The 23,039-nt window shown below is 43.2% G+C and overlaps 2 protein-coding genes across 2 annotated transcripts; one reads left to right on the top strand and one right to left on the bottom strand.

The window, feature by feature from the left end:
• The first annotated feature begins 15,962 nt into the window (after positions 1-15,962).
• Positions 15,963-17,695, top strand: LOC148099990 (collagen alpha-1(XII) chain-like). Its single transcript, XM_087849762.1, has 3 exons — positions 15,963-16,071; positions 17,222-17,367; positions 17,513-17,695. The coding sequence occupies exons 1-3, from the start codon at positions 15,963-15,965 to the stop codon at positions 17,693-17,695; spliced, it is 438 nt and encodes a 145-aa protein (XP_087705888.1).
• A 1,592-nt stretch (positions 17,696-19,287) lies between these two features.
• LOC148099989 (uncharacterized) lies at positions 19,288-21,957 on the bottom strand. The gene is made up of 5 exons (XM_087850511.1): positions 21,885-21,957; positions 21,496-21,647; positions 21,258-21,453; positions 20,252-21,085; positions 19,288-19,899 (listed from the first exon to the last, which is right to left on the bottom strand). The coding sequence occupies exons 1-5, from the start codon at positions 21,955-21,957 to the stop codon at positions 19,841-19,843; spliced, it is 1,314 nt and encodes a 437-aa protein (XP_087706637.1). The 3' UTR covers positions 19,288-19,840.
• Between the last annotated feature and the right edge of the window lie 1,082 nt (positions 21,958-23,039).

Raw genomic sequence — 23,039 nt, 5'->3', positions numbered from 1 at the left:
AAACAGCATGGCAGGGCAAAATATTTTTCCTAACATGGCAACCTTTGCCACCATGGCAGCACGGTGGTTAGCACTGTTGCCGCACAGCAAGAAGGTCCTGAGTTCAATTCCAACATCAGGCCGGGGTCTTTCTGTGTGGAGTTTGCATGTTCTCCCCGTGTTTGCGTGGGTTCCCTCCGGGTACTCCGGCTTCCTCCCACCGTCCAAAGACATGCAGCTTGTGGGGATAGGTTAATTGGATAATCCAAATTGTCACTAGGTGTGAGTGCGAATGGTTCTTTGTTCCTGTGTGTTGGCCCTGCGACAGACTGGCGACCTGTCCAGGGTGTACCCTGCCTCTCGCCCTATGATAGCTGGGATAGGCTCCAGCGCCCCCCGCGACCCTGGAAAGGATAAGCGGAAGTGAATGAATGGATGGCAACCTTTTAAAAGTGAAAGGAGACAGAAAGACAGGTGAGAAAGAATAAAACTTAACTGACTTTTTGATGGCATTTTACACAAAGTACTAGTACAGTATCTAGAAAATGTGGGAAAATACTGGCATCATGTACAGTACTTTCTTCTGAAGAAATTATGTTGGGACCCTGAAAAAAACTTACTATGTACAATAATGGATTTCTATACATTTGACATCAGATGAAAACTTTGGTTGTAAGATTTGGATAATTATTTATTAAAAGCTAGAAATTTTAAATGAGAATAAGAAAGAAAAGTATTTCTTTGTGCCCCCCTTTCCCTGTTAATGCTCTACCTGGCCTTTTTATGTTTCCCTCTCACCAGATAACCAGCAGCTTTTATGGCTCCAACAAACATCAGCTGATACTAGAAAGTAATATTAAATCAATTCTAACAACAGCTTATCAAGTTTAAAGGCGCTTCTGCTGTTTAACACGACCTCCGCTAGTTTCCTCTTTCTGGCGCAAAGCGGGAGATAAACAAGCAAGAAAGACGGGACTTGCGGCAGAAACGCTGATCAGCTGATCATTGATCAGTTTCATGATTGAAGTAGCAGCAGGAGAGGGAGGGGGGAGAATGAGACAAGAAGAGGCAGCTGACAGCGTAAAGACACAGAATAACTCCAGCTTTTTGTCTTTTTTTAAATTGTAGCTGAAGTATGGGACAAATCCGTGTATTTTCAGCTCAATACGAAACATGTAATATTAACTCTGAATACCAGAGGATTCCGTTTTTTACAGGATGGTAGGCAACTCTACTAACTAACCATATGAATAAAATAAAGTTCACCAGTAACATATAGCACCCACCCAACTGTATAGAAACTCCATCATGCTAGCTAGTACACAGTACGAGTTATTGTAACTGACTGTAAAAAGTTAGCACAACGAAAATAAACTACACCTAGACTTGGTTTGACCCAGATAGACTGCAGGTCATAACTTCTTACCTGAAGCTCATTTCACCTGACAGTCGGACCCGCGGCCGCCTTGGGTCTCTCCACCTCCGCCTCCCCTTTCCCCCATCCACCTGCTGGCTTCCACCACTTGCTAATTTTACTGAAGCTGTGAAAGCTCCACCACAGCCACTACCAAACAATTGAGTTATTTTTACACGTCTGCCAGCATCTGTCCAATCCGCCACCTTTCACTGTTTACACGGTTAAGAAAAAAAGACAACAACAACAAAACATCGGCCCATTTAAAACGAAAAATTACCATCGGCCCACCCGGCAAATACCCAGTCTGCCAGATGGCCAGTCCAGCTATGCCCCACAGACAGACTGAGGCCCCGCAGCTATTTTTCCTGAAATCTAGGCAGCTAAGATGAGAAGTGGGCTCTTCGGGGAAACTTGTTTTGTAAAGTTGGTTTAGCTAATCCGTAGAGGCGAATGACTTGAGCGTGACTAAAGCAATGATGAGAAAAGCACTGTGTTGCTCTTTTGTCCAGTCATTGATGCTAGCTAAGATGATGTAATAAATATGTAATAAAGGCAAGATAACAGAGATGCAAAAAAAACAGGTGTGAGTGTGTAAAATTTGGTGAGTATTTGAGTGTAAAAATGTGTGGTCTCCAACTAATGGAAAAGGCTGGTCACGCGATGTGCACATAGTGTTCTTTAAATAGAAGAATTTTTCCCATTCTCATAGCCCGTCATGTGGCGACATGTGGCGGGCTAGCAGGTTAGTAACATACAGGCCCGGGTTCGAGCCCTCGGTTCACCTGGCTCTGTATGTTCACCTGCTAGGGGGAGGTCCAGGCAGGTGATCTTGGAGTGAAAATTCTGAGGGATGAACCTTGTTCAGCCTGGGCTTCCCCTGACTTTTTTTGTTTTGTTTCTTTTTTGTCGTTTACCTGCCACAAACAAACAGACCTCCTTGTTGTCATGGCTACCAAGGACCACTCTTCTTGTGCCAACAAGTCATTGCCTCACAAAACATTATGTCCTATGTCTCCCTGTGTTTTTTTTTTTTTTTTTTATCTCTTGTGTTTTAGACAACAAAAATAAAAGAAAAAGATCTACAGATTCAGGCTTTTCTTTACCTGTGGTAGTCGCGTAGAATGACGTCACTGACACCGGTTTAATATGAAAACAAACTTTCTCAAACAAAAAAAAAAAAAAAGAAGAAGTGGGTCGGCGTGTCATCTTTACCGAGCACCATACATGTTTTGCCTCACATTAAAATTATTATTTTTCCTTTTCAAAAGTAATTCAGAGAGAAAAAAACAGAGAAGTCAAATATATCAAATTTGCACTAATTCTACAGCCCGGCAGATGGCGCAGAGCACTTGCCGGCCCCTGGCAGGTTGACGCACAGACAGGCGCCAGTTCGATTCTCACTCAATCACTCCAAATTCTCTCTGTAGCTTCGGTCTGCTAGGGGGATTCCTGGTCTGCGCAGGGAATCCCGATGTATTTTTCTTTTTTGTGGTGTTGGGGCCTTTATTTATAAAGCTGGGACTATCTCCGTTGTCATGGCTACCAAGAACAACGCCAGCTTTGGGGAGAGCGGACAGCGATAAACACAGACTCATTCATTATTTCTCCACTTTCTTTTCACAGCTGCTGCAGTGGGAAACGCTGGGACTTGTGTGGCTATGCAGTTTTTGCGTTGTTGGGAGTTTTAAGGACCAGCCTTGAATTTTACACATTTGATAAGTGAAGACTGGATGTTTAGTGACGAGAGCTGGGATAATCTGGACAGAATCTGCAGGCTGCATCTCCAAATCAGAAATGGCTTTAGATCTGATGCTAGCAGACAGGCATGCATGTCTCAGGGTGATTACACACTAACACATTGTGATTAATCACACACATTTGTATACATTTTATTCACAAGATGAAAAAAAAAAACCCACTATACAAAATGTGTTTTTGTGACAGGCTGCTAGTAACAAAGTGCTTAAAGATTTAAAATTGGTTCTTTCCCAAGTTTTCTGTTATGTGCACACACATTCCTCGACTTAGGTGCTTTTTAGTTCTCCAGTAATGGTCAGTGCAAAGTGTTTACACAAACAAAAAACAAACAAACAAAAACATTACTCAGAAAATGGTCAGGTACAAGAACTGGACTAAAAAGGAGTGGAAAAACCAGATAATGTCCAAAGAAATACTTCAGCATGTGGCTCACGACTTTTGCACAGTACTGTAAATGTTATTAATAATGAAAGATGTCAAAATGTAGCTTTGTCATTTTGAAAAAAATCCCGTACACATTATTCTTTTCTTCTAGTGAAGGTGCCTCCTCCTTCTGACCTTAGGGTAACTAATTTGTCAGACAGTCAATGCTAATGTGCTAAGTCACATTAGCAGCAGTGTTCAGCCTAAAAAATACACAAGTTAAAAGTCATGCATTTGAGTCATGCATCCATATTATTTGTTTATTTATTAAATTATTTTTGAGACACTGTTAGTTGTTAGAAGCCAGTGTTTTAATGATAGGACATATATGACAGTAATGAGACAACCTAAGATATCCAAGATTACCACAAAAACACAAATAGAATCACAGAAAGCTTGTTTCTCTCCCGTTAGTCTTTAGGCCCAGTTATCTTTTACTTTTCTGTGGTCAGTAGCCCTTCATGTCATATTCTGTCTCTATGTACAATATAGCATTACTAATACAATAACCTGTACGTAAATGAACTTCATTGTGTAATTGATGGCAGTTGTCAAAGTACTAGTCACTTAAAGGTTAAATTTCACATCTAAATTCTCATCTTTGAATAACTAGAACTCTGAGCTATGAAATAAATGTAGTGAGGTTAAAGTATCAAATCAAAGTATCAAATTCTCTGTTATACTTTACATTTATTTTCTATAAAAACACTTTGCTCTGCTGCCAAAATAATTTCCTCCTTTAAAGGAACAAAGTGAGGGTTAAGTGTCATTAGCTGTGGTACTTTATCTCTTCTATGATGTTGCTGCAGTGTCTGGTGGAGGCCCAACCAGCCTCACGGTTTCTGATGAGACTGCCGTCAGCATGGTGATCAGCTGGGTACCTCCCAATGCTCATGTCCTCCAGTATCACATGTCTACTGCGTGACCGACAGCCTTGACTTTGAAATCCGCTTCGTCAGCATGTCTCTTAACAGGTGGCATTTTGGGGTCATTATCCACACACAATACAGTAATATTATGTTGAAGCACAGTACGTATCCGCGAGGCTCCTGACTACGTAGCCGTAATGCTCCGACAATCCATCAAGCGGTGCGACTTGGTGGCTTACCAAAGTCGTACTAAAACATTTTTTGACAGATTTTTGAGCGCCGTGTATTACATAAAATCGGTTCATGGTCAGTAAGCACAACCAGAATTCATACATAAGGCGCACTGTCGATTTTTGAGATAATTAAAGGATTTTAAGTGCGACTCATAATCCGAAAAATACGGTACATACAATATATTTAACATATTTGTGATCATATACAAAGCCAGATATACCTGGGCTATAATTTTCAGAGGAGCTTTTCCTCCTTGCTTGGCATCAACTGTGAATTCAGTGGGTTTTCCAACGGCCAGACCACTGCTCTGAAGGCCTGGACCGTACGCCTTAACCTAGAGAAAACTATTTTAAACAAACAATTAAAAAAGGAACAAGTCAAAGATCTACTATAGCCAAAAGATCATTTACAGACTATAGCGCTGTGAAAAAATATTTGCCTCCTTTCTGATTTCGTATCTTATTCCATATTTGTCACACTTACACGTTTCAGATCAATCCATTTTTAATATTAGACAAGAATGTCTAATATTAAACGGCAGTTTTCAAGGGGAAAAAGCTATCCAAACATACTTGGTCCTATATGAAAAAGTAATTGCAGCGAAAACCCGATACCTTGTGTGTCACCTCTGACACCAAGAACTGCAGCAAGCGTTTGGTGCTAGGGGTCACATTTTGAGTTTGTGAAGATATTTAAGGTAGACACGCGTAATTAGCGGCAGGTGTGTTGTTGATCGGGAGGAAGCAAACAGTTTGTGACCGCTGTGCTGCTATGTTCAATCCTGGAAATAAAGAATCTGAAGGACAAGATGAGTAAGGCTGGAGTTATTGGACCATATCAAGTTTAATAAGTTCATGCATACCAGTGACATCGCGTCACCCCCGCCAACGAACACCCCAGTGGCTTCAAGCCTAGGCTTAGCCTCTACAGGAGAGCTTTCAGCCATGAAAAGTGTGTCCATCACAAGCCCACCACCATGATCTTGAGGCAACAATCGTGAAAACTGATCTTAACTGAGAGTGTTGGATGTCCTCATTGTTGCAGAGCACATGGACAGCATACTCACCTGGTTCTGTGGGCCAGCAGCACATGTCACACCATCCATCACCCTTGTCATCACATTCAATCTTGGTCTGAGAGAAACCTGAAGAGAAATAGAGCAACTTCAGAGAAGAAACTCATGACATATATATGTGTATATATATATATATATATATACACATATATATATATATATATATATATATATATATATATATATATATATATATATATATATATATATATAAACTAGACTTTATGTATATTATGTAAGGTGTGGATATATAAATATATGTACAACTCTGTGTATATATGTTTATGGACAGGCATGCAATGTAGTGACAAGGATTGACAAGAACTAATATTGCATAATGGTGCACATAAAAGCTACTAATAATATGATGTATTGTAGGCTGCAGGTACTTTGTTGTGAGTCTGACAACAATTGGAAGGACAGACCTTCTCCTGGTTCTCTCTTGTCTCCTGAATCTCTCCTGGTTGGGGGTTGGGGAAGGGTATATTTGCACAACAAAAGCAGGAGAACAATGGAGCTGAAGGCCTCTCAGCGGGGTGCTAGGAGGTTTTTAGGTTCAGGGGAATTTACGCAAATTTGCGCAGGGTCAGTAAATCTAGTCTATCAGACACAGGCTTTAAGCAACCATGAGCCACTGATAAGCGTGATAGATTAATAAGCATGTATAAAATGGGCTTGTTAAACAGTCTGATAGGAGAAAGTCAATGAGCACGCAATAAAGTGGACTTGTTAGGGACAGTTTACCATCAGCCTTGATAAAGTTTAACTTCATTTGTATTGAAAGACAGACTTTAAAGAAGATTCTTATTTGAAACTGGTGATAAAATCCAGGTCAGATACAGTTACATTCAAGCATACAGTACACACTGCTGCTCAAAGGTCAGAGGTCAGTTAGAAAAGTCCCTGATTTTAATAGAAAATTGGCTTTAATGTAACATCACATGAAGTTTATCAGTAATGTTTCACAGCTTTAATCAAATCCTTCATTATCCATAAGTTGTGATGGAAAAATGTCTGCAAGCGTGTAGGAGCCCATTTTTAGAGACAATCACTCCTGTGTTATAATGTTCATTGAAGTTTATCAGGTCAGACGACCAACAGATGATAAGAAATATAATCTTACTAATTATTAGAGTTGAAAAGTACTTTGCTAAGCAAAATTCAATGAGGTTAGGCTGGAGATTGAGACGTTAACATAACAGGTTCAGTTGGTGATGCATGAAAGAAAATAATTTTCTTCTACAAATCTATTGGAGAATTCTGATTGTAAGAAGTGAAAAATATTCAAAGACTGAAAGAGTTGCACACAGTAGAAATTTTGTATTCATCGTTTATCTTGGTTTTCTTCTGATTTTAGTATCTATTTGTGAGTGTAGTTTTTATTTGCATGATTTTATTCTTTTTGTATCGCATGTTTTTAGTGTGTCATTCTACGTTGTTTTAATCCACTGTGGATTAGCTGGGCATTGGAAAAATTAGCTGATAGTGATCACATGTTGAGGCATAGGTGTGTCCAGAGGTGTCCTTTCAGCTGTTTTATAGGTCGTATTAAAAGGAAGCAAGCTGAGCACTGGAAGGAGAGAGGCCCTAGATTGGAAGAGGAACGCATGAAGGCCAGGTGGAAAAGAGGGAGCCGCTGCGTGATCGTGGGGGGTGCGACGCCTCGTCTGGAGACCGGTCAGCGTGATGTGGTGACCCAGTCCCGACAGCAGGAACGGCGACAGTAGGAGACAACGTGTGTGATTGACATCAGGGCAGATGTATACCACTGCCTGCATTTGTCAGTAGCGTCTCACTGTTGTTCACTGGGTGCAGCCGTGTTGGGAGAGGGTCGCCATGGCTATAAGCCAGGGCAGCTTCCGGGATGATGGTTCTGGCTCCTATTTGTTTTTACTTACAGGTGATGACATGATTTTGTTCACCACTACAAAAAGAAGGTAGAAGAACACTTCTCCAACTCCAACCCCCGACGCATGTGGCAAGGACTCCAGACCATTACAGACTACAGGACCACCAAACCCTCCCCCGCATCCTCTGATGTCTCCTTCCTCAACGAGCTCAACAACTTTTATGCTCGTTTTGAGCGAGGGAATCCAACAACCACAACCAAAACAGACATGACGCCAGACCACCAACCTCTGACTCTCTCCCCCACCGATGTAGGAGCGGTGCTGAGCAGGATCAATGTCCACAAGGCTGCAGGTCCTGATGGCATCCCCGGGCGTGTTCTCAGAGCGTGTTCTGGGGAGCTTGCAGGAGTGCTCACAGACATATTCAACCTGTCCTTGGCCCACGCTGTGGTACCGGCCTGCTTCAAATCCACCTCCATCGTCCCGATACCCAAAAACTCCAACCCATCTTGCCTCAATGACTACCGCCCAGTAGCACTCACCCCCATCATCACTAAGTGCTTAGAGCAGCTGGTCCTAGCACACTTCAAATCCTGTCTCCCCCCCACCCTGGACCCCCACCAATTCGCATACCGCCAGAACAGGAGCACAGAGGATGCAGTCTCCATCGCACTGCACTCTGTCCTCTCACACCTGGACAACAACAACACATACGCCAGAATGCTGTTTATAGACTTCAGTTCAGCATTCAATACAATCCACCCCTCACAACTCATCAGGAAACTGACAGACCTGGGCATCAGTTCCCTCATCTGCAAATGGTTACTGGACTTCCTGACCAACCGCCCCCAACATGTCCGGCTGGATAACCACTGCTCATCTACAATCACAATGAACACCGGTGTACCACAAGGCTGTGTGATGAGCCCTTTCCTCTACTCCCTCTTCACCCACGACTGCAGTCCTGCTGATGGTTCCAACACCATCATTAAGTTTGCAGATGACACCACGGTGATTGGCCTCATCAGTGACAACGATGAGGCCGCCTACAGGGAGGAGGTGGATCGTCTGGCTGAGTGGTGCGACAGAAACAACCTGCTGCTTAACACAGAGAAGACCAAGGAGCTCATCGTGGACTACAGGAGGAATGCTGACCCACATCCACCCATCCACATTAAGGGGACGGCTGTGGAGCGTGTGAGCAGCTTCAAGTTCCTGGGAGTCCACATCTCCGAGGATCTCATCTGGACGACCAACTGCTCCAAGCTGGTCAAGAAGGCTCACCAGCGCCTCTTCTTCTTGAGGACTCTGAGGAAAAACCACCTGTCCTCAGACATCCTGGTGAACTTCTATCGCTGTACCATCGAGAGCATCCTGACCAACTGTATAACAGTCTGGTACGGGAACTGCTCTGCCTCGGACCGGAAGGCGTTGCAGAGGGTCGTAAAAACTGCCCAGCGCATCGCCGGAGCACCACTTCCTGCCATAAAAGACATATACAGGAAGCGGTGTCTGAAAAGGGCTGGGAAAATCATCAAAGACCCCAGTCACCCATCACATGGACTCTTCACCCTCCTGCCCTCTGGGAGGCGCTACAGGAGCCTCCGGACTAAGACCACCAGGTACCAGAACAGCTTCTTCCCCACAGCTGTCAGACTCCTGAACTCTGCCTCCTGACATCTGACCCACGTTAACACATGGACTGGACATACACACACCCACAACCACCTACACACACACACAATGGACAACCGTACCCTCAAACACACAATAATAACATGGACTGAACCACCATTCACAATCACTAGCACTTTATATACCTCTGTAGAAATTATCCACATATCTCACTTATCTTAACTGCACTACTGTATAGTTCTGTGTAAATAATCATGCGATAATTTTTAATCCTACAACTGTTTATAACTTGCATAGTTCACATTTCTGTATAACTGTATATCTCAGATTTCTGTATAGTTTTTTTTATTTCATATTTATATCCTGTTCATAGCCTGTACATAGCTTGTACTCACTACAGCCTGTACATACTTATAGTTATAGAATATTCATAACATACTTCATACCGTGTACATTATAACATACCATAATAGACCCATTTCTGTAACATACTTACATATCTATATTATTGCTAATATATATTGTAATATATCTATATCACTAAAGCACTTCTGGATGGATGCAAACTGCATTTCGTTGCCCTGTACCTGTGCATGTGCAATGACAATAAAGTTGAATTCTATTCTATTCTATTCTATGAGGGGAGCCGCGGTGGTATCGAGTGACGGACTCCAATGCAGAATGCGAACTGGGCTGGGATGTGATGGGCCCAGTGGACGGACGAGACTGGGACAGGAGGCTCCTCGTCTGCCTGACACGAGGCTGGCGTGGACCCCGCTCAGCAAGAGGAATTTCTGTCCAGCTCAAGAAAACACAAGGAATATTTGTCCTGGGTTGTGGGACTGGGTGGAATTTCTGTGCATGAAGAGAATTGTATTTTGACCAGTTTTAGAATAATCTTATCCAGTCTCAGTGGGAATTTTAGCATATCGAGAAAGTTTCATTGTATACTTTATTTCTTAGTATCTGGTTTGTTTTATTCCTGCTGTCCACCTCGTGGAATAAACATGAATGAAACAACACTTTCCTGTCAAAAACAATATTTTAGTCAAGGCTAGCGGAAAGTTTCATATATATCATGAACATCTTTCCTCTTTGTCTTCCTATAGTTTAGTTTCATTTTCTTACCCCAACCGGTGGAGGCAGATGGCCCCTCCCTGATTCTGGTTCTGCCGAAAATGGAGTTTTTCCTTCCCACTGTTGCCAAGTTCTTGCTCATTGGGGGTCATTTGATTGTTGGGGCTTTCTCTGTATTATTGCACAACCTTTATCTTACCATATATTTCAAGTTTATATGTTGTGAATTGGCTTGATTTAAATCAAATTGAACTCATTCAATTAAAACCAAATATAACTTGTAATCCAGTCTATTCAAATGTAAAGTCATCTCACTCAATTTGGACTAGCACTGAAAAATACACTGACATCCTCTGTTTCCCAATTAGCAGATCAGAGGTTGATGTTTTATTCATGACTCAATACTTGAATGGTTTTATCCTGTTTATAAATAAACATTTAAAAAGGACATTGCTTCATTGTCTGATTCATTCTTTGTCTGTGTCAGTCCTTAATACACACACATGTATACAATAATTCTAGTTGCCACAGTCTCCGGAGATCCTATGCTCTGTTTTCTTATACTTTTCTTCACTGTTTACCTCATTTTGCCCAATAAAATGTACATTTTTGTAAACAATGACTTGTTTTGGCCTATTAAAAAAACTGTCTCCATATGAGGACGTACTTGAAGAGAAAAAGTCACCACTTTGCATTTTACAAATCAAGTAAACAAACACGGGGCTGTTTATCATATAACTAACTTTTAGGTCTGTGGGATGGAAGGATGGGAGCTTTAAATGTTGTGCCTCCATAATTATTCTAGAGTCTTTACAATGTTCAGCGACTGCTGTGATTTGGTGCTACATACATAAACTTGGAATGAATTAATCCACCTGTTCACAGGAGATCACAGGAAGATGACACCAAACATCAGAAGATCTTATTGTGCGCCACAGTAAAAGGGTGGTTTCTTGGGGCTAAAAGCACATAATAAACTACAGCAGAAGCTCAAATAAAGCAGGAAATAAGCAGGCAGCACTTGATCTGCTAATGCACGTTTCCCACTTTTATTGTTGCCTCATTCACTAACAGTTCAATGGTGCAAGATTACCATACACAGAATTAGGATATCTGCTTGACACATCTATGCTGTACAGCGAATGGATTATAATTATTACAAATACAGTAAACATATTTACATTTTAGTTCAAGCTCCATACAACATCGATATTTACAAAGTATGAAAATGAAACCGGTCTGACAAATAATAAACAGCGTTAATGACGTTTTTTTTTTTCTTTTCTTTTGGTGAACAAATCTGAAAGGGGGCGTAGTTAACTGATATTAATTGTCTGAGGTGGAAAATATCATGGCTAGTTTTGTTTGAAAGGCATCAACAGAAAAACACACACAGATGTATATGAGGTAGATTTGAGACTTGATCTGTGCATAGGTGCATCTTTGATGTGCAGCTCAGAGATCCACAATCCAGCACGTTTCTGTTTCTCTGACCGTCAGGCTGGCTGACCCGAGGTCACGTCAGAGCTTTATTTTTCATCTATATGTAACAGACAGTTGGTACCTCTCCTTCCACGCATTTCATACGACACAGCAGACAGACTGCTGGTTGGTTGACCAGAGTTTTTCAATACCTTTCTGCATTAACACATCTCGAGAGGCGTAGGCGCCAAAAAGTGAATCCGAAGCCAAATGTAGCAGCTGCAGCACGGCACACAGAGCAAATATTTTCATGGGGTAGTATCAGAAATAAGACCTTTGAATATGTAGTCCCTTTAACTTCTTTCCTTCTATTAAACCATTCATTCATTCTTTTTCCTTACGTCCTTCTAACCTTTTCACTGTGTTTTCTTTGTGTCTTTACAACAAGAGTGTAAAGTTAATAGCAGTAAATGTCAAGGCTTTCTGATTCTCAGTGAGATAGAGCGAGCTAGAGGAGCAGAGAGGGATGTGTTAAATGAGGGTTAACTACCACACTCATCCCAGAACAGACTAACCCTGTTAGTGAGTCAGTATTTTACTGACTCACTAACTGACACTGGCACTATCGGGGGTTTAGAGGCGGCGTATGTACACAGATTGAGGAGGATCTAAGTATGACGTGGATGACAGAGGAAATCGGGCGTGGCCCTCCTGTCAAAGTTCCATAAAGCCTTTGAATGAAAACAAATGTCGTTGTGACAGTGATGTACACTGTCTTGTTGGTACATATGTATCAATCTAATAAACTTAAACCTACACCATCCTCCCTATTCTGATATTCTAAACAGTACTTAGCCGAAACCCAAAGACTGGTTGAGTTAACTTCCTGAACGATTTACAACATATGGTGGAAACCTGAAATTAAGACAGAGAAGACTAGAGGTGAGACATGACCATTACTGAATATTAAAAATAATAAATGACAGATTTAGTGATATTTTCATAAACTATTTATTTACCACATCAATAAACAGCATGGCAGGGCAAAATATTTTTTCTAACATGGCAACCTTTGCCACCGTGGCAGCACGGTGGTTAGCACTGTTGCCGCACAGCAAGAAGCTCCTGACTTCAATTCCAACATCAGGCCGGGGTCTTTCTGTGTGGAGTTTGCATGTTCTCCCCGTGTTTGCGTGGGTTGTCTCCGGGTACTCCGGCTTCCTCCCACCGTCCAAAGACATGCAGCTTGTGGGGATAGGTTAATTGGATAATCCAAATTGTCACTAGGTGTGAGTGCGAATGGTTGTTTGTTCCTGTGTGTTGGCCCTGCGACAGACTGGCGACCTGTCCAGGGTGTACCCTGCCTCTCGCCCTATGATAGCTGGGATAGGCTCCAGCGCCCCCCGCGACCCTGGAAAGGATAAGCGGAAGTGAATGAATGGATGGCAACCTTTTAAAAGTGAAAGGAGACAGAAAGACAGGTGAGAAAGAATAAAACTTAACTGACTTTTTGATGGCATTTTACACAAAGTACTAGTACAGTATCTAGAAAATGTGGGAAAATACTGGCATCATGTACAGTACTTTCTTCTGAAGAAATTATGTTGGGACCCTGAAAAAAATTTACTATGTACAATAATGGATTTCTATACATTTAACATCAGATGAAAACTTTGGTTGTAAGATTTGGATAATTATTTATTAAAAGCTAGAAATTTTAAATGAGAATAAGAAAGAAAAGTATTTCTTTGTGCCCCCCTTTCCCTGTTAATGCTCTACCTGGCCTTTTTATGTTTCCCTCTCACCAGATAACCAGCAGCTTTTATGGCTCCAACAAACATCAGCTGATACTAGAAAATAATATTAAATCAATTCTAACAACAGCTTATCAAGTTTAAAGGCGCTTCTGCTGTTTAACACGACCTCCGCTAGTTTCCTCTTTCTGGCGCAAAGCGGGAGATAAACAAGCAAGAAAGACGGGACTTGCGGCAGAAACGCTGATCAGCTGATCATTGATCAGTTTCATGATTGAAGTAGCAGCAGGAGAGGGAGGGGGGAGAATGAGAGAAGAAGAGGCAGCTGACAGCGTAAAGACACAGAATAACTCCAGCTTTTTGTCTTTTTTTTAATTGTAGCTGAAGTATGGGACAAATCCGTGTATTTTCAGCTCAATACGAAACATGTAATATTAACTCTGAATACCAGAGGATTCCGTTTTTTACAGGATGGTAGGCAACTCTACTAACTAACCATATGAATAAAATAAAGTTCACCAGTAACATATAGCACCCACCCAACTGTATAGAAACTCCATCATGCTAGCTAGTACACAGTACGAGTTATTGTAACTGACTGTAAAAAGTTAGCACAACGAAAATAAACTACACCTAAACTTGGTTTGACCCAGATAGACTGCAGGTCATAACTTCTTACCTGAAGCTCATTTCACCTGACAGTCGGACCCGCGGCCGCCTTGGGTCTCTCCACCTCCGCCTCCCCTTTCCCCCATCCACCTGCTGGCTTCCACCACTTGCCAATTTTACTGAAGCTGTGAAAGCTCCACCACAGCCACTACCAAATAATTGAGTTATTTTTACACGTCTGCCAGCATCTGTCCAATCCGCCACCTTTCACTGTTTACACGGTTAAGAAAAAAAGACAACAACAACAACAAAACATCGGCCCATTTAAAACGAAAAATTACCATCGGCCCACCCGGCAAATACCCAGTATGCCCGATGGCCAGTCCAGCTATGCCCCACAGACAGACTGAGGCCCCGCAGCTATTTTTCGGTAAGTTAAATGTGTTTGTGGCCACTGTCCTTAGCTAGGTCCTGAAATCTAGGCAGCTAAGATGAGAAGTGGGCTCTTCGGGGAAACTTGTTTTGTAAAGTTGGTTTAGCTAATCCGTAGAGGCCAATGACTTGAGCGTGACTAAAGAAATGATGAGAAAAGCACTGTGTTGCTCTTTTGTCCAGTCATTGATGCTAGCTAAGAGGATGTAATAAATATGTAATAAAGGCAAGATAACAGAGATGAAAAAGGAGTGGTTGTTGAGAAATAAGTGGTGTGCAGGCAAAAAAACCAGGTGTAAGTGTGTAAAATTTGGTGAGTAATTGAGTGCAAAAATGTGTGGTCTCCAACTAATGGAAAAGGTTGGTCACGCGATGTGCACGTAGTGTTCTTTAAATAGAAGAATTTTTCCCATTCTCATAGCCCGTCATGTGGCGACATGTGGCGGGCTAGCAGGTTAGTAACATACAGGCCCGGGTTCGAGCCCTCGGTTCACCTGGCTCTGTATGTTCACCTGCTAGGGGGAGGTCCAGGCAGGTGATCTTGGAGTGAAAATTCTAAGGGATAAACCTTGTTCAGCCTGGGCTTACCCTGACTTTTTTCTTTTTTTTCTTTTACCTGCCACAAACAAACAGACCTCCTTGTTGTCATGGCTACCAAGGACCACTCTTCTTGTGCCAACAAGTCATTGCCTCACAAAACATTATTTCCTATGTTTCCCTGTGTTTTTTTTTTTTTTTTTTATCTCTTGTGTTTTAGACAACAAAAATAAAAGAAAAAGATCTACAGATTCAGGCTTTTCTTTACCTGTGGTAGTCGCGTAGAATGACGTCACTGACACTGGTTTAATATGAAAACAAACTTTCTCAAACAAAAAAAGAAAAACAAGAAGAAGTGGGTCGGCGTGTCATCTTTACCGAGCACCATACATGTTTTGCCTCACATTAAAATTATTATTTTTCCTTTTCAAAAGTAATTCAGAGAGAAAAAAAAGAGAGAAGTCAAATGTATCAAATTTGCACTAATTCTACAGCCCGGCAGGTGGCGCAGAGCACTTGCCGGCCCCTTGGCAGGTTGAAGCACAGACAGGCGCCAGTTCGGTTCTCACTCACACACTCCAAATCCTCTCTGTAGCTTCGGTCTGCTAGGGGGATTCCTGGTCTGCGCAGGGAATCCCGATGTTTTTTTCTTTGTTGGGGCCTTTATTTATAAAGCTGGGACTATCTCCGTTGTCATGGCTACCAAGAACAACGCCAGCTTGGGGGAGAGCGGAGAGCGATAAGCACAGACTCATTCATCCTTTCTCCACTTTCTTTTCACAGCTGCTGCGGTGGGAAACGCTGGGACTTGTGTGGCTATGCAGTTTTTGCGTTGTTGGGAGCTTTTAAGGACCAGCCTTGAATTTTACACATTTGATAAGTGAAGACTGGATGTTTAGTGACGAGAGCTGGGATAATCTGGACAGAATCTGCAGGCTGCATCTCCAAATCAGAAATGGCTTTAGATCTGATGCTAGCAGACAGGCATGCATGTCTCAGGGTGATTACACACTAACACATTGTGATTAATCACACACATTTGTATACATTTTATTCACAAGATAAAAAAAAAAAAACACTATACAAAATGTGTTTTTGTGACAGGCTGCTAGTAACAAAGTGCTTAAAGATTTAAAATTGGTTCTTTCCCAAGTTTTCTGTTATGTGCACACACATTCCTCGACTTAGGTGCTTTTTAGTTGTCCAATAATGGTCAGTGCAAAGTGTTTACACAAACAAAAAACAAACAAACAAAAACATTACTCAGAAAATGGTCAGGTACAAGAACTGCAGTAAAAAGGAGTGGAAAAACCAGATAATGTCCAAAGAAATACTTCAGCGTGTGGCTCACGACTTTTGCACAGTACTGTAAATGTTATTAATAATGAAAGATGTCAAAATGTAGCTTTCTCATTTTTAAAAAATTCCCGTACACATTATTCTTTTCTTCTAGTGAAGGTGCCTCCTCCTTCTGACCTTAGGGTAACTAATTTCTCAGACAGTCAATGCTAATGTGCTAAGTCACATTAGCAGCAGTGTTCAGCCCAAAAAATACACAAGTTAAAAGTCATGCATTTGAGTCATGCATCCATATTATTTGTTTATTTATTAAATTATTTTTGAGACACTGTTAGTTGTTAGAAGCCAGTGTTTTAATGATAGGACATATATGACAGTAATGAGACAACCTAAGATATCCAAGATTACCACAAAAACACAAATAGAATCACAGAAAGCTTGTTTGTCTCCCGTTAGTCTTTAGGCCCAGTTAGCTTTTACTTTTCTGTGGTCAGTAGCCCTTCATGTCATATTCTGTCTCTATGTACAATATAGCATTACTAATACAATAACCTGTACGTAAATGAACTTGATTGTGTAATTGATGGCAGTTGTCAAAGTACTAGTCACTTAAAGGCTAAATTTCACATCTAAATTCTCATCTTTGAATAACTAGAACTCTGAGCTATGAAATAAATGTAGTGAGGTTAAAGTATCAAATCAAAGTATCAAATTCTCTGTTATACTTTACATTTATTTTCTATAAAAACACTTTGCTCTGCTGCCAAAATAATTTCCTCCTTTAAAGGAACAAAGTGAGGGTTAAGTGTCATTAGCTGTGGTACTTTATCTCTTCTATGGTGTTGCTGCAGTGTCTGGTGGAGGCCCAACCAGCCTCACGGTTTCTGATGAGACTGCCGTCAGCATGGTGATCAGCTGGGTACCTCCCAATGCTCATGTCCTCCAGTATCACATGTCCTACATGGCTTTAACTGGAGCTGATAGCCAGGATCACACTGTGAGTGGGTCGTAGTCATTACATCTTCACCTCTTCTGGCCTTCAGCCGGCTGTCATGTGTCAGAATTCCAGAAATTCCATAAGTCCCAAAACTTTAAATGAGTTCTGACTGTGTTGGGATGATAGTGTTGTTTGTTGTCTGCAGGTGCTGGTCCCTGGTGGAGAGAAGCAGGTGATGCTGGAGTCATTGCAGCCAGATACACGTTACAGCATGTTAGTCACCGCTGAGTACCACAACAGAGAAGGAGGCAGCGATTCAGCTCAGGGCAAAACTGGTGAGTCAAACAAGGAAAGATGCCAAGACAGCTCAAGTGCAACTTCCAGTTAAGACCAACAGGCTTACATGCAAAAAGTGCAAATGTCCCATTACTTTACCCTTACAGGAGGACATGCATATGTAACGGAGGGAAGGTGATGTTTTTCAGTGTTCGTTTAAAGGAGGGGAAACCTTCCTCCAAAACGGATAGAGCAGTGGAGCCGCCAAGGGAAAGCACACAACTTTAAAACTGTATAATTGAAATATAATTTATTATATTTAAATAGTTAAAAGTGTAAAATGAATTAAAACAACCCTGGCCAGGGGACAACAAAATAAAAAATCAATAAAACACAACATTAAAAATCCGGTGGCGTCCGCCACAATATAAGAGTCACTAAAAAGTTAAAAATCCAGCGGAGTGGTGCAGGAGGGGAACCCGGCGGCGTCCTCGCCTTCCTTCCCACGTTCTGCGCCCCGGTGCGCTAAAAGAGGGAGGCAGCAGCAGTTACTATTCTTCCAGGCAGCTTTCAATCGTTAAAAGGGGAAAGTCCAGAGACTTACCCCGGGTGGGCAGAGCTCTCAACTCCGCCCGCCGCTTCTTTGTAGCTGTCACTCGGCACCGGCCCGTCTCGTCGCCTCCAATTCTCTACAGACGCGTACTCTGGCCTCGTGTTGCTGCAGCAATCGACCCGCTCGCTCTGCGTCTATCGTTGCCGGCGCTGGATCCTCCTCTCTCTTGACGCCAAGCTCCAGCCTTATGTGTCCCTGCGCACTCTGTAAATTACTACTGCCGTTCCTCTCAGGTGTGTCAAATTAATAAAAAGGGGGAAAAGGGCGGAGTCTCTCCAGGACGAGTTGACTGATGCAAGCAAAACATGCGGCATAAATAAAAACACTCCACAAGATACAAAACATGCAATATAAAAAAATAAATAAGCACACTTCACATTAAAACACAGCAAAGTAAAATAACATCCGTCTTCCCCTGGATGACATCCCCCCACACTGAAATATTAGCAGTCCCTGCTAATGCTCCATCTCCCTATAACGCTCTGGTGGAATCCCACGCGTGGTCCTAGTGGACCGCCTAAAGGACATACCTGAGTCACGCTGGTGAGATGACACACAGTCAGTAGGGGGTAAAAACCCATAAAACACTGGCACTGGGAAATCCGAAGGGCCTGTGGTCGGCTCCTCCGTAGGAGGGGTAAAGTCTGGTTGAGGAGCAATGCACACTTTTAAGGCATTCCTATGTAAAGTTTGTATATTACCCCCCTTTTCTGGTTTGACCTTATACACTAAGCCCGTATCTCCCACCTGTTCCAGCACCACATATGGCTCAGGAGACCACCAGGAACACAGTTTTCCTCTGCCCTGTCTGTTTCGATCCCGTACCCAGACTCTCTCCCCGGGCAACAATGGGAGGGTACAACCTCTCTTCTCATACTGGTTTTTTTGTTGGGAGGCCGCACTATACATCCTCTGCCCAGCCAAACGGTAAGCTAGGGAGAGTTTCTGTTGATGAGAACACACCCACTCACTTACATCCTGCCTCGCCTGCTGGGGGGCCACGCCTAATGCCACGTCCACGGGAAGTCTCAAGTGTCGACCAAACATCAAATAGGCAGGCGCATAACCTGTGGAACTATGAATAGTATTGTTATAAGCATGGACGAGTTCTGGCAGATTTCCTACCCACTGACTCTGTCTTACTGATTCTAGTGAGCGAAGCATGTTCAATAGGGTCTGATTGAAACGTTCTACACTACCATTCCCTGCAGGGTGGTAAGGTGTCGTGCGGCTTTTAGTTATACCATAGGTATCACAGAGCTGTTTCATTAATGCAGATTCAAAATTAGACCCACCGTCAGAGTGGAGTCGGCCTGGGCAACCGAACGGCTGTATCACATACTTCCACAAAGCCTTTACTGTAGTCTCTGCTTTGGTTTATTGTAGGGATAGCCCAAGCGAACCGTGTAAACAGATCAGTAACCACAAGTATGTTTTGATAAGTGTCAGTGGGCCGGCCTAAGGACAGGAAATCCATGCTTACAACCTCCAAAGGGTATGAAACTGAAATAGGGTGCAGTGGAGCCCTAGGTTCTACCCTCTCCTTTTGTAGACTACAGGGGACACAACCCAGATGAAACTGACGTACCTGCGCTTCCATGTTAACCCAGTAGAACCGCTGCCGTATCCGAGAGAGGGTTCGATCTACCCCCGCATGGGCAGCAGCCTCATGGATCTTCCGCCACACCTCATGGCACCTGGAACTAGGACACACAACTTGATAACGAGTCTCCTGGGTATATTCGTCCAACACTTTACGGCACAGTATTCCGTCTTTAATAAAAAGTCTTTTTTGTTGCTGCAGGAGTCGTCGCACACCATGTGACAATGTCTGACGTTCTAGCTTTGTGGGTGCGACCTGGGCTTCCAGAAGTTGCTTTACCACTTGAATATCTGGATCACGAGATTGTGCTTCTGCCCAGTCACTCCCCTCTACCTCACAAGTCAGTTCAATGGCTGCTGAAGTGACTCCACGCTCTGATCCAGCCCCCTCCAGGTGCTCTGCTGGGACAGTGGGGAATCGAGACAGGGCATCAGCATTAATATTGCTCTTACCCGAACGATACTTGATCTCGTAGTCGAAAGAGGCCAGCTGGGCAACCCAACGTTGTTCTACTGCAGTCTGTAAATGGGCCACAGGGTTATTATCAGTATACACAACGAATCGTGCACCAGTCAGATAGTCTTTAAACTTTTCGGTAACTGCCCACTTAAGGGCTAACAGCTCCAACTTGAAGGAACTATAGTTGGCGTCATTCCGTTCCGTGTGGTGTAAGCTTCTGCTGGCGTACGCTATTACCCTTTCTTGGCCCTCTTGAACCTGGGCCAGAACAGCTCCCAGCCCACGACCACTGGCATCAGTATACACAATAAATGGAAGAGAGTAATCTGCGTATGCTAAAACAGGTGCTTGCGTTAAAGCTGCTTTGAGGGCCTCAAATGCTGTTTGACATTCTGGGGACCACTGCACTTTGCGACGGTCTGTTTTCTTGTTCACAGGGACCCCTGTCAATAATGCATTTAAAGGGCGTGCGATTTTAGCAAAGCCGGACACAAAACGTCTGTAGTAGCCAGCCAGGCCCAAAAAGGATCTGACTTGTCTGATGGCATCAGGGACCGGCCAATCCATAACTGCATCCACAACATTCATACCAACAATCAGTGGGTGCGTGCAATGGTCGTCCTTTACCACCACAACCCCGCGTCCAGGAACCTTAAAACCTTCTATTTCCATGTCCAGGACAGCATAGGTGGTATAGGGAATTTCCAGACCATTGGCGGCTCTCAGCTTAAAGGCGGTTGGAGTCTTCTCAAGCTTAGCCTGGGAAAAATGCTCATTAAACAAGCTCTCCTGGATCAAAGTCACTTGTGATCCTTCACTGTTGGACACTGCCCAATAAATGTTTCTGTGGCCCTTAATTCCTTAGGTGAACCAAAAGCCCCCGCCCCTCGGACCTCAGCAGCAGGGTCATCTAGTTTAAACTTGGCTGGGAAGACATGGAGGTCTGGCAAAACCTAGCTATATGTCCTGCTTGGTTACACCTCCGACAGATAGGCCGACCTTGCGCATCCCAGCTAGCATTTGATTGTCGCAGCCTTCTCCTAAACTGAGGTGCAGGCGGAAGAGTAGCTACAGCTGGCTGAGTGGAGCCTCTAATTTCTCTTACTAGCTCTTGTGCCAATCCCTTCATTTGTGCCTTGACATCCTCCAGTATCTCCTGCTTTAACACCTCTCTCCAATCTTCTTTCTGTTCAACCTTAAAAGGAGCAGGAGACTTATTTACAGACAGGCAGGTTACCTCAGACTGGGGCTGTACATGTTCTGAGTCTAGCAACAGTGCCTCCTGGTGTATGGCAGCAAAATCTTGATCTGGGTTACGCCGCACATAGACCTTCAGTGCCTGACTTACAGGGCCCTTCCGCAATCCTAGCAACAATTGATCTCGCAGGGCTGCATCAGAGGGGACATTATCTGGGTCATGCTTTCGCAACCTACAGTATAATTCTCTCAACCGCAAAATAAATGAAGATACGGTTTCACTTGGGTTCTGAGTGCAACTAAAAAACTGTGACCTAAGAACGAGGGTGGGGACACGATCACCATATAAAGAGTCTAAATAGGAAAAGATTTTTTGTACTTTGTCTCTTTCACTGGTTTCAAGAACACTGACCTGACGTTTAGCCTCACCTGCTAGTGCTCCCAACACAATAGCAACTTTCCTCACTTCAGGCAAATCCTGTGATCCCAGCAGCCCCCGCATCTGCTCCTTCCAATCCTGATATTGCACATCCTAATCAGGCCCTTTAAATTTCGGCAGCCACGGGGCTCCGGGATATACAGGCATCATCATCTTTGCTATTCCCCTGACTAACCCAACTGCTCTTGACTCCGTATCCTACGTCGACAACGCCAATTATCTAACGGAGGGAAGGTGATGTTTTTCAGTGTTCGTTTAAAGGAGGGGAAACCTTCCTCCAAAACGGACAGAGTAGTGGAGCCGCCAAGGGAAAGCACACAACTTTAAAACTATAAAATTAAAATATAATTTATTATATTTAAATAGTTAAAAGTGTAAAATGAATTAAAACAACCCTGGCCAGGGGACAACACAATAAAAATCAATAAAACACAACATTAAAAATCCGGTGGCGTCCGCCACGATATAAGAGTCACTAAAAAGTTAAAAATCCAGCGGAGTGGTGCAGGAGGGGAACCCGGCGGCGTCCTCGCCTTCCTTCCCACGTTCTGCGCCCCGGTGCGCTAAAAGAGGGAGGCAGCGGCAGTTACTATTCTTCCAGGCAGCTTTCAATCGTTAAAAGGGGAAAGTCCAGAGACTTACCCCGGGTGGGCAGAGCTCTCAACTCCGCCTGCCGCTTCTTTGTAGCTGTCACTCGGCACCGGCCCGTCTCGTCGCCTCCAATTCTCTACAGACGCGTACTCTGGCCTCGTGTTGCTGCAGCAATCGACCCGCTCGCTCTGCGTCTATCGTTGCCGGCGCTGGATCCTCCTCTCTCTTGACGCCAAGCTCCAGCCTTATGTGTCCCTGCGCACTCTGTAAATTACTACTGCCGTTCCTCTCAGGTGTGTCAAATTAATAAAAAGGGGGAAAAGTGCGGAGTCTCTCCAGGACGAGTTGACTGATGCAAGCAAAACATGCGGCATAAATAAAAACACTCCACAAGATACAAAACATGCAATATAAAAAAATAAATAAGCACACTTCACATTAAAACACAGCAAAGTAAAATAACATCCGTCTTCCCCTGGATGACACATACTTTAAGGTTTCCACATATAGAAACATCAAGGTTTTTGGGCAGTATTGTTTCTACAGCACTACAC

This window comes from Neolamprologus brichardi, chromosome 13 (genome assembly GCF_056152115.1).
Source record: "Neolamprologus brichardi isolate AB-2024 chromosome 13, ASM5615211v1, whole genome shotgun sequence".
NCBI classification, from domain to species: domain Eukaryota; kingdom Metazoa; phylum Chordata; class Actinopteri; order Cichliformes; family Cichlidae; genus Neolamprologus; species Neolamprologus brichardi.
This window is presented reverse-complemented; position numbering and strand designations above follow the sequence as displayed.